The 13,466-nt window shown below is 31.1% G+C and overlaps 1 protein-coding gene across 1 annotated transcript; it reads right to left on the minus strand.

Annotated features, from left to right (window-relative positions):
* Nucleotides 1–3,545: 3,545 nt before the first annotated feature.
* Nucleotides 3,546–4,304, minus strand: LOC116105596. Its single transcript, XM_031392004.1, has one exon. The coding sequence runs from the start codon at nt 4,302–4,304 to the stop codon at nt 3,546–3,548; it is 759 nt and encodes a 252-aa protein (XP_031247864.1).
* Nucleotides 4,305–13,466: the final 9,162 nt, after the last annotated feature.

The raw sequence follows: 13,466 nt of genomic DNA on the forward strand, positions 1-13,466 counted from the left end.
TTAGATCAGAGACAATGCCCATGCCAGAATCCATGATGTTACCCATTTCATTGGTAACATCTTTTAGATCGAGTCTTGCTGCATTTAAATCATCCAGATTTTTCTGGACTTTCTGCAGAAGTTGCTTCAAGTTTTTCAGTTCGTCCTTTTTATTCAGCGGTGAACCAACTAACAAAAAACGAAATTCATGGAATTGTATCAATTTACAAAATATTACAAATAAAAAATTCTTGATACTTTAATTCAGAGAAACATTATCAATGCAAACGGATTCGTTTCTTACCTTTTTGTTTTTTTGTTGAAAAACTTGAAATATTTTCGTCTGCTTTCTTCTTGCCTTTATCTGCCATTTTAAAAAACATGAACAAAGCTTGAGCAGATAATTAGACTATAAAAAAAAAATTATATTATTATATAGATCAAGTTTTAGTAATCGTCATATATATAAGCATGAAAGTATCATTTTAATGTATATGGAAACCAAACAGTTAGAAAACGAATAGACGTATCATAATAAATAAATTGGTCGATTGAAGAGTGTGCAAAAACTGTTTGGAAATTGTGAAAGACAACAGTCATTGATATTATATCAAATTTAAAACCAAATAAATGTTAACAATTTATATTTAAATTATAATTAGTATTTTTAATTATTATAAAAGTAATGTTTGTTTAAAATCACTAAGTTTTTATTCGAATTTGAATCTAATGTTATTGTAATGAAAGATGAAAAGAAAATCAGACAACATTTTCATAAGATATTATATTTTTCACTAATTATTATATTTAATTAGTGGTAATCATGTTTATTTTATTTTATATTTTTCTGTGGCAATTGGATTTCAAGAATTTATAATTGTTCATGTGATAAATTATTCAGTGAAATTATTAGTATACCATGTGTATTCATTAAGTTTAAAATAAAATATGCAGTTATTGTTATTCTGTTTTAAAGGAATTATTATTTAATGATAAAAACACTGCCATTATTATTCTGATGTGCGACGTCGTTTAGATTGATAAAATTTATATGTTGTTTAAATGTTGTCGTTCAATATGTTTATTACTTTTAAGGACATTTTATTGCTTAAGAGTATTTTGTCAGCCTGATTCAAACTCTCTAACCCTAACATATATATTTATGTTTCCATCACACCGGATTTGTTGTTGTAATTTCAAGCAAATTGATAATGTTGAACAGTTTCGTCAAAAATCCTATTAGTTTGCACAACTTTACAGTGGTAAAATTTATTTCTTTGTTTATTTGGATATGCATTTACACACAATCTGTATAATAGAATATCCAAATCAAAATTAGTGATGAATTTCCATATTTGAATGGTTTGTAATCACTTTGAACTCATGATTGTCTAAAATTTTGTTTATGATTTGTCTTGTTGGTTTGTTGTAGTATTTGTTAATGCACTTTTTTAAGAAGGCACGAATAAATTTTTTTACTATTATTTTTCTTTGCTAACGATTTTAGGAAGTTTGGAAATATTGTTTTTTAGGTTGACTGATGATTCTATTTTTTTTTTTTTTTTATAAGTCATGAAGTGTGCTTTGAAAATTTTAGATATGGCTTCTGAAAAATTGCTGAAGTTTATAGATAGAGTCGAGGCCAAATCAGCATCTAATACAAGACCAAGCATTGCCATAACAATGAAGTTGATAAATCAATTACAGAGTTCTGTTTCATCTGTATCAGTGCCTAATCCTATTGTATCCCCTTCTTGTTCATGTCATGTTGAAGTTATATATTGAAGAGAAACATGATGCAATAAAAGAGGTTCCATTATGTAGGTTTATAAAGCGACAAAAAACATCTCAGCTGGAGAGTGAGAATATAAAGAATGAGAGGAAATATAGATCACTATCGACGGAAGAATTAGATAATAAGATATCTTTTGTTGGTAGTCAGGTATTATTTTTTTGGAACAATTTAATGGTCAGTTAAGTTTGTACTTTTTTAAAACGTGTCTCGTTGAGATTTTATCTTCTTCCCTTGTATTTTTGCAATAGGGTTTTGAACTTTGGCAAGAAGCTTGGGAGCGTTGGCTGGCAGCGGAGCATGTTATTTCAAAATTGCAAAAAGAGATCGAAGTTCTGAATTCTGACAAACAAAAATTAGAAGAAGGAAAGGTTTTGAAAGAGAGGGTAGATAAAGTTGAAGATAACTTGAAACATCTTCACAAAGCATTTAAATCTATTGAACAATCTATTGAAAATCAACAAAAAGGAAAGGAAGTTGTGATAAAAAGATTGAACGAATTGTCTAATGAGAATAGAAAAATCCAATCTTTGGTTGTCAAAGCTGAGAAAGAGAAGAATGAAGCCGAAGATTTGGTGGTAGACATGTTTATGGCCACCAAAAAAACATGTGCAGATGCTTTCAAGTCAAAATTTCCAAATGAAAACTCTGAATTTTTTGAAAAAGTTGTGTTGAAGAAACGGCAGAATCCTTCTAATGAAGTTTGTACTAATGATAATGCTACTGAAAATGTATCTACACCATGCAATATTACTTGTACAAATAATGAAACAGTATAATGGTGTTGTGAAATATTTGACAAATATTTTGTATTTGAAACTTTGCATTGTTATAGAATCAGTATCATATCTAATTTTCTATCCTATGAAACACTTCTTTGAAAACAATATTTCGCAACTTTTCTCCTAGTTCATCTTGTTGTTGGACTAATAAGATTTGATACCTTTTCTCGAAGTTACTCTTGATAAGGCGACATATAATTGTCAATGGGTAAATACTTGGGCTCCATTTGTTACACTCTTGGGAATATTATTCTGGTTTTTCCCAATAAAGTTAAACAGTAAAATTAGCTTATTCTAAAAATATTGTTCTATATTATTCAATTTCTTTTAAACTCCCCTAAATTTTTTAATTTAACTAAACACCCCTAAATTTTTTTTAGGAATTGCAAAAACACCCCCAACAACCCACATTTACCAGATTTTGACCACCACTGTCGAAAACTGGCTGGAATCTGGTATAATGGCGTACTACTGACTGAATCTGGCAGATAGTATGTCGATCTAGCCTTTCCAACTAGATCCACGGTGGATCTGGCCAGAAAAAGGCCAGATCTATGGCAAAAGATCTGGCCGTGGCTGTAGCCAGTCGTCAACAACGACCAAGATATGGTCATCGTTGAGCATCAATGGTGGCCATATCTTTTGCCGTCGTTGACGACCAAATGCGGCCAAATCTGACCGTCAATGGCCAGATCTAGCCTTTTTCGACCAAATCCACCGCGGATCTGGCTGGAAAAGGCCATATCAGCACACAACCGGCAAGATCCAGCCGGTCATGCGTCGATACGACGACTCCGGCCACCCTCCGCTAGTGATTGCTGGCTGTCCGTATTTAATGGGTGGGTTAGGGGTATTTTTGTTAACTTTTAATATTTTATTATAGGAGTGTTTAGTAAATAAACAAACATAAAGGGCATTTTTTTTAATTTCCAAATTCTACATCGTAATACCCACTCAGTTTAACTTTTTTCAAAATATTATTCTAAAAAGTATCAGAATAATGAACCAAAGGACCCTTGGTGTTTTACATACAATCCCACCATTTTGAGCAATTGACCCTGACTTTTGTTTATAGTCATGCAGAAGCTAGCTGCAATTGGTAATTGCCTTCTCTTCAGTCTGAAAGGCCATTTCATATCTGCATTGGAAATTGTTATTCTAGGAATCACAACATTATCACCAATATTTGATCCGGTAGTCATTGTTGCTTGTATGCACCACTTCCCTAGATGAGTCACAATCAATCTCGTGACATTGCAAAGGCCATCTAATTGATTCAGATTTTGTAGCAACATAATTGGAACTTCAATTTTTAATTGCAATTCATGTTTTGGCATACCATAGCACATTAAAGAGTTAAGGAACTCTATTGGATATAAAATGTCATCATTATTTGAAGTCCCTGCTGCTTTGCAAGTGTTGTCTGAACTGTAATAGGTCTTCGATTTTGATTGCAATTTTTGAATAATGTAGTCGTTCAATTCATGTACTGTATCATTTCGGGCTGTCAATATTGCCCTCTCTCTGATATAATCAACATTGCCTATCTCAGTAGATAGATTCAAGAAAACAACATTCACAATTCTTTCTTTTCGATTTCTATGTTGAAAAAGTTTCAAATCTTCAGGAATTTCTATAAAGCTTTCATCTTCTGATATTCCTGTTCCTTGACTAATTTGCAATAACCATCTTTCAAAAGTTGTTAACTCATCCAATTCTGCATCACTTTGGAAATTCTTTTTCAATCTCATATTTTATGTTAGCTTCAACACGGTGACATGTTTCCAGGGGGGAGATGAAAATAAACATGCCTGCATCACATCATATTTTTTCCCCTTTGGTATAACTGGTAAAATCTATTTGAAGTCTCCACCCAATGCAACAATTATGCCTCCAAATATTCTATTAGCATTTGATGGATCTTTATCAGACAAAATGTCCCTCAAAAATTTGTCAGGTGCTTCAAAGAAATACCTATTTGCCATCGGTGCTTCATCCTAAATTATCAAAGATGTTGTCAAAATCAGTTTTGTCAATTGCGTTCTTTTCTTAATATCACATGTACTCTCTTTAGTTACATCCAAAGGTATCCTGAAACGTGAATGGGTTGTTCTTCCTCCTGGTAACAGCAAGGCAGCAATACCTAACGTAGCAACAACGAGAACAATTTTACCTTCAAACCACAATTTTGCTATTATTGTTGACCATAGGAATGTTTTGCCTGTTCCACCATGCCCGTAAACAAAAAACGGTGTTCCTCTTTCATTATAAATTGAATCAATAATTGAATTGAAAATGTCTCTCTGTCCATTGTTTAGACCACTCTATAAATCATTGTGCAGGTTTTATTGCTGTCAATATCGTAATTCAACTCCTCAGTAATCAACTTATTCTACGTATTTTCAAATTGAGCGTGATTTGGAATTGGCAATCCATGAAAATCAGTCATTGTTTTTCCTCCTTTTTTAATGAAGTCTTCAATCTCAATCAATGCATGATTGTGTAACTAGTCCATACTGTATCTCATCGTTCTCATTCTTGTTTTTTTCCTGAGATTATATGCGATGTCTTCAGATAGTCAATCTGCATTTGCTCACCACAATTATGCTGGGTTTACGACTTCATTAAATAAAAGAATTGTTACAAATAGTTGTCATAACTGTGTTCTAGTAGCCCATATTGATGCTTGAGCAAGGCAATCCTTCCATTCTCTGTCATCATCCAGCAAGCCTAATGCATAACATGCATCTTTGAATGTAGGATATATCCTTCCATTAACAGTTCTGATATTTTCAAATGGTGTTGCTCCTCTAACCAAATTTAACAACATCCGTAGATAATACTTTTCACCACTACTTGGAAATGCAAAGTAAATTCTACCAATGCATCTTCCACCTTCCCGTTGACTCCATTTCCTTTCTTTGTCATTCCAAACCCATTTTGTTAGGAAGTCAGAATAAGTCAATGATCTTGCCTCTTCATATTGTTGATTTCATTTCATCTACTCTGTTAATTTTGTTTGAGTAAGAACATTGCTCTCCAAATATTTGACTAAATTCTGATTTGGATCGAAGACGATTGTTTGTTCATTCTCCAAGTGGAAAGGAAGTCTTTTAACAGCTGGTTCTCTATAGTACATGTCAAATTGATATATTCTCCAGCAAGCCTCCATGGCAAAAATATATCTATAAATGTAGTAATTGCATTTTTCAATATTATATTTATAACTAATAACAACAAATATATTATATTCTATTCTTCTATATACATACCTGCAATTAGGGGTGTTCAAAAGTTCGGTTAACCACTTTTTTGAACCAAATCGGTTTTTCGGTTTGGAAAAATTCCCGAACCGGTTTGGAGGGAAAACCAGTTTTTCAGTTAACCGGTTTTCCCTTTTTTTATAAAACTTTTTTTTTATTTTTTCCTAAATTAAATTGTAAATATAAACAATACATATCCAAATAAAAATTAAACATTCATACATATCCATTGACCACTACTAACAATACATTAAAAATATTATTATTTTTTATTTAATATATAATATATTATATTATTTTTTTATTTAATATATAATATATATATATATATATTTGTAAAACCGGTTCAAAAACCAGTTTCGGTTAACCGCTTTTTATTTTTTTCCGAACCGATAACCGAACCGAAAATCCAGTTTTTTGAATTTTTTGGACCGTAACCGAACCGGTTTTTTGGTTCGGTTCGGTCTTTGCATTTTTTTGAACACCCCTACCTGCAATCGACATAAGCTTTAATTTCATCCTCCCCTATAATATTCATGCATCCAGAACTCCCTTCATTATTTTTTGCAACCTCCATAGAAACTTTGATTCTGTCGGGTCCTTTGTTGACATATTTGAATAGATACTTGATTGATCTATGCTAGTTACAGATCTGAATGTTTATGTGACCATCGTACTTAACCGACAGATTTCTATTATAAGGAACAACAAAACGGTTGTCAATTTTGACACCTTTTTTTTCTCAATAAATGCTCTAGTATCTCGGCTTCTATGTACTGGGTACCCTTCATCATCTAAAATTGTTGCATTCACAAATTTCTTTGGAAAATTTTTTTTGCATTTCCCGTTCTCCATGCAGGGTGAACTTGTATTTAAATTTCCACACGGACCATGGATATTGTAGTTTCCAACAACTACATAAGCAAGAGGATCTTTTTCTTTATCTGGTAATTCAGCAAATATCATCCAAACAATCTTCGATGACGAAGGATTCTTATATTCAGCGCAGAGGAAAATCAACACATGCGCATGTGGGTGACCTCTTTTCTGGAATTCAATAGTATAAATAACTAGGAAATATAATAGAATATTGTCAGTAATTGTTGATATATTGTAAATTTCATATTATAAATCATAAATGAACAAATAGTTTAAAAGAAAATATACATATTACTTATAACAGAACTTACTTGCCATAGTTTCACCAAAATATTTATCAATCTTTATCTCTTTCATTAGTTCAAGCAATTTCATTTCGAACACTACAAATAGTAATTACTCTTCCTTCTTCATCACATGGCCCAATAGCATTCTGTATATATTGTATCTCTGGCCACTTTGGATTACATGTGAATGTCAAAAAAATATTAGGATATCCATCATATCTACAAATTGCCATAGCATCTTGATAATTTTGAATACAATATCGTGGGCTACCAGTGTGAGAGGACGGTAGCAATGTACACTTGCCTATATTCTCTGCATTAACATCCCCTTTTGAAATAGCATCCATCAATCCGCTATACAAATCACTTCTTAATTTTTTTTTAATTTTTTCTTATCCAACGAAACATTTCCTCTTCAATAGCCATATATGCATCTACAATGTATTGTTGCAATAGTCTGTCACATTTCATCAAAGCGTGTCCTTCATTCAATATATACTGCAATCGAAAGGCATAAAACTATCTCATAGTCAGTTTATGCCTTGTAGAAGATTCTCTATCGCCTGATTCTCTATGCTTAATGTCAACCCTGTATCCATCCTCTCCGTAAGGAAACGAAATTGGATAACCTAATGCCATAAAACTGGGATGTAAATCAGTAATTCTCTGTAAACCATTCTTTGAATGATAAACAATAACATCCTTTCCAACATCCGATAGTCCAACATCACCAACAATTATTCCTGCAATTATAGATGCAGTTGGCAGATTATACTGTCTTCCATCTTTTTCTCTTTGGATTTTTAATTTCAAGTGGAGTTCAGGAACATTATTTGATTCCATATAATCCCTGGCAAACCGAAAACTTTTAACCAACTCATTGTTCCTGTCAGGCATCAATTTCAATTCTTTGATCAATTCCTTGTCAACACTATTATAAGTTGCTTGCCTTCCCATACAATTCAATTTGTGACTGATTTCATAATGTGTATCATGGATGTAAAGTTGTGCAAAAGTAGGTTTCTTTCCAGCAGGTGGAAGCAATGTCCATATACGGTGATAATTTTTCCCACAAAGTCTGAAAACATATGGACCAATATTTCTATTGATATCAGTATCAATGTCCCCTCCCATTGATGTAAATGAGAATATCAAGTTGTATATTCTTATCTTGTTTCTGAATATTTTCCTTTAGAACCACTGTTTACATCTAATAATTCTTTCAACAGTTCATGTGGTTCTTTCAACAGTGGTAACTCAACTTTCTCATCCATACAGCATAACGAAAATACATGAGAAGTAATCTTTATGCTCTTAATTGTACGCTCTTCATACGACATGATTGTCCCCACAATGCTTGCAATGATAAGATGGTACACCAAAGTTCAATGGTTCCAAATCCATTGACAATAGAAATAACACTAACTTTAAACAAATATCAAAGATAATGATATTGTTACACAAATGAACAAACTGTAATAATTTGTTATGTAAATATATGTCTAAAGTTTAAAACTTACTGTTACATATTTCTGATGGAGTAAGCTTTAATTTAGATTTTTTTTCTTGCACAATAATCAGCATTGGCAAAATTTTATATATAGTTTGTAATATACTCTCTAGCCAGTAATTCTTTGAGAAATATATGATAAAATCCACTAAATAACTTTGTAAACATATATATACATAGAGGTATATAATGTAAAATCCAAAAATTCTAATTTTAATTCATTTAAATATATATACAAAATAGCTGTTATACTTTAATAAGTACAAGGTAGTCTTGGACAGTGTCGGCAAACTCCTCCACTTCTTAACGTCCCTCCCAACCATAAATCATCTAGTACTTGCAAAACAGTAAAATAACAGAGTGAGCACTAATTGCTCAGTAAGTAAACTGTTCATCTAGTACTTTAATAACATACTGCACAACTGTTCTTCCTCCGTTACTCATGTTTTGATTTTGATTTTCTCACTTTAATCTTTGCTAATATTCTTCATTCCTTTCTAATATTCTGCATTCTTTTCTGATATTCTGATTTGTTACTTATCAACGTGCAAAGACAATGAATAAAACTGTACATCATCGAGCGCATAAGAAATACTAAATCATGTAAGTAGCATAATACATATGCAGAATAATAAACTTTCCTAAGAAAAAAACTTTCTTTTCTTTTATTTTATCTGTATCTTATGTTGTATCTCTTTCTTTTCTTCTCTATTTCTCTTTCTTTTCTTTATTCTATTCTGATTTGCCTATCAGACTAGGTTGATGCATGGATTTGGAACCTTGGCCATGTGAGTGGGTACAGCCTTTATCTACATGCACTGCTGATGGACTGTACAAATACTGTATCTCTCTATTGTGGCCGCTCGCTCGTGGCGGCGTGCATGTAGGTATGCTCTGCTGGGTACAGTCCTCATCCACATACACTACTGACAGACTGTACAAATACTGTATCTCTTTGCTGTGGCCGCTCGCTCATGACGGCGTGAATGTGGGCATCTCTGTCACTCACGGGTTCCCCATTGCAAAAACCTTATAACATAGCATGTTGTAGAAAGAGAATGGAAAGAGATAATATACACATTTCAACATGAATTTCCAAGCTATGGAAATTCTACATTTGCATTCTTTAGTAAATGAGAAAATATACATACTTGCATGTTAGCTTAAAAGAAAATTACTAGCCATTTTCTTTTCTTTCTTTCTCATTCTTTGCTAACATATTCTTTCATATTCTCATTTACTAAATCAAGGCTATATATATACAATCATGTGCACGATATACGCATGATCAAGCCCATTCTTTAATATGCTTTCCAAGTTTACATATACAAACTTGCAAATTCATTATGGCATAATGGTATGTCATGGCATATTCTACCATTCTCTACTATCACAATTGCCATATCAAAGTAGTACTTTAACTTGTAATTCTTCTCTAACACTTCCATGTGCATTTCAATAAGTAGTAAATGTTCAAGTAACTATAACCAAGCACTAAGGGTCATTTCTCTCATGGAACAACATGACCAAGTTATATATTAAATTTTGGCATAACAATATGCACTCTTAAATATGAACATTTACACTTGGTTAAGCCCAAACATAATCTTCCTTCTTCAATTCTTGTCTTTCTCTAATCCCTTCTTCATTAGGGTTTAGCCAACTCATGCATGCATTTTCTCTTTGGATTTTCATCAAACACTTCATATGCACATGCAACTACCATGTTGGCTACACTTCCACATCTCTCTAATTCCACCAAATTGTGAGCCAAAAACTCACTAACTTTAGTATCAAACCTGGCCGATTTTAACACTTCTTTACACTTCAAAAATTTCAACACTAATTCTTCCACAACTTCACCAAATCATCACAGAACCATACACTACTTCTCATGGCTAGAAATTATGCATCATTAAACATAAAAAACAGCCAATAATTCTCTCATACCATCATATACAAACATACAAAAATTCATTCAACACAAGTCTTACTCAAATCAAGGCTAAAATTAGGTTTACTTACCTTGAATGTGTGATATCACCTCCTTTTACTAAAAGTCTCTTCCTCTTGGACCTAGATCATATAAAAACCATAAGAATTTAAAACTTTAAAGTTCTAGAATTTTACCTTAGGATGCTTTAGGATTGAAAATCTCTAAAATCCAAGCTAAATCCTATGATTTCCCCTTGAAATTTAGTGAAGAAAATTGAGAGAAAATGGGGTGAAGGTGGCGTGAACAAGGGCTGCATATAAGGCTAGGCTTTCTTCAATGAAACCTTCTATCTAATAATATATGCATGTATTCCCATTTTGCCCTTACACTTTCTATGAAATTTCATCTATGTCCTTTAGTCAATTACCAAAATACCCTCATTTTAATTATCTTCTTCACATTATTTTGCTTCCTTTCACTTCCCACTTTTTCATCTAATTATGAATGAAAAGACCATTTTACCCCTAATGAAGTTTTAAGGAATTTTCCTTCACATTTGTCTAGGGTAACTTCAAAGAAATCCAACTAAGAGTATTAGGGCATAAATAAAATTACGTACCTTAATGAGGGTGTTACATAGTTAGTCAGATATCTCAAGAAAATGAAAAGAACATAATTATATAACAACATAATTTTCCTTACCTCTCTTTCTTTTTAATACATATATTTTGTATCTTCTGTTTTCTTTGTATATGTGATCATTATTTTCAGAAGGGCCTAAGAAAATTTGCAAACCTACATTTCTTTCCAACACATATTCTGTTTCATTATTTGATGCATCTACATTTGTTTCCAACACAAATTCTGTTTCATTTTTTGATACATCTACATTTGTTTCCAACACGGACTCTGTTTCATTATTCGATGCGTTTCTTGAAATTAAAAATAACAATAGTATAATTATCATACAGAAGGGATAGGAAAATAATAATTGAATTATTAATTACCTCTTTTTCTCTTCGATCCAAACATTTTGTCATTCGTACTATCACCGATTTCAGTTCTAGTAGCTTTTCCAGCTCTTTGTTGTTTTAATACAATCATTCTCAATTTCCTATTTTCCTTGCAGACTCTTCTTCTCAATTCAACATCATTTATATTTCCAAAATCAAATTCCAATTTATAACTTTCTATCATTTCCAAAAATAACTGTACGTTTGCTAAAACTCCATCAGTAGTCTCCATACTATGCTTTTCTCCATCAACAAATAAATTATTGTTCGGCAAATAATACAAATATAATAATATACACCAGTTATATTTAAATCATAGGTCAGTATTACCTTAACACAATTCTAAGGATCTAATACATTGTTCGGCATGCAGCAAATCAAAAAGTAATAATACACCAAATAAATGGATGGACATTGAAAATGTTAATTAACAAATCTATTACAGTCAAAACCAAAATTATAATTCGTTAAATGGTTCACAACAACTCTATAGAAGATTTGTAGTTGAGTTTTTTTTAATATTTTCACATATTGGTGAACATATTACAATCCTATAACCTAACCAACATAATTCTATGACCAGTATAGAAAATTGCATAATACAATGATATACAAAAATTTAAAAAAATAAATAAAAAAGCTTCATCACCTGTAAAAAGTAAAATATTGCAATAATAAATTTCAAATTATCTTCGTTGATTGTATATACGTACATCAAATAAAAACAAAAAATATTTACAACAATGGACACTAATGAAAAGCACATAACAACCATCTACAAATTGTTATATATATTGCAAATTTAAAAAGTAATACATACAACATTTAAGTATTAAATTGTTAAAAGAGTCAAGACCATTACATTACCTTTACCAGCATAAATATTGTAGCTACAAAGAACAATTTTTATCTTGTTCTACAGATATAATAAGACCAAACAATTAGGAAAAAAAAAAAAACAATTATCTATCAATCTAATATTGATTACATAAATATATTTATATGTATACGAAGTACATTAATTACAACAATTCAATGTATGAATCACTAAACATTTAATTTTTGCAATAGTACAATGTATCAATCATTTCATATTAACATTAATACTTTGAATGTTTTCTATTAATTTCACATAACAATACAAACAAACATTTTTTGCAATAGTACAACGTATCAACCACTTCATATTCACATAAATACCTTGACTGTTTTCTATTAACTTCACATAACAAAAATAATTAACACATACAACGTATACATTCACATTAAGAAGCATTAACTGAAAGCAAATCAAAGAGACCAGATACAACATACCAACCAATTAATATCCAATAATTTATAAAATAAAAAAAATTACAATAACAGGAACAACGTATAAATCGTTTGACATCCAAATAAATATTTATATATCAATTAATCTAAAAAATATTGTGTTAACAATACTTCATTAATGACATAATTAAATTCATTACATAAATAAAACATTAAAGTATCAAATATGTAATTAATATACAGTTAATACAACAATTATCAAATGATATAGTTGAAAATTTCAGAATGTTTACAACACCTGGGCTTAATCATATGCAATATGAAGGATTTTGTACGATCATTAATCTGGGTTTAATAGAAGAACATTGTAATCATCAATGAGGATTTAAGAAAACAATTGCCGAAGTTTTAAAAAGTAAAACGTATAGATCAATAAATTAAATTTCAATTTGTTTGTGAACACAAATAAAAGAAAACAGTTTATTAAGTATAATAATGTTTGGAAATTTGTAAAATCTACAATTCAATAAAACGTTGCCGTTTAGTTTCTTGCTATGTATTTAAAATAATTTTGGGGATTTAGGGTATTTGTTCTTGTCCTACGCATTGCGGATTCATTCAAATCTTTAAAACCAATTCGTAGGTAAGTGAAGTTATTTCCTATTCCACTGGTTCTTAATATCATTTTTCTTCTTGATAGTGTCTCTTTTAGAAATTAGCAGCACCATTTCTGATGAAGAAGTTCTAAACTTC

Source organism: Pistacia vera, unplaced genomic scaffold (assembly GCF_008641045.1).
Source record: "Pistacia vera cultivar Batoury unplaced genomic scaffold, PisVer_v2 Contig500, whole genome shotgun sequence".
NCBI lineage: Eukaryota > Viridiplantae > Streptophyta > Magnoliopsida > Sapindales > Anacardiaceae > Pistacia > Pistacia vera.

Excerpts from the sequence above, each read along its gene's own strand:
- LOC116105596 (XM_031392004.1), bottom strand. The coding sequence starts at position 4,304 with ATGAGATTGAAAAAGAATTTCCAAAGTGATGCAGAATTGGATGAGTTA.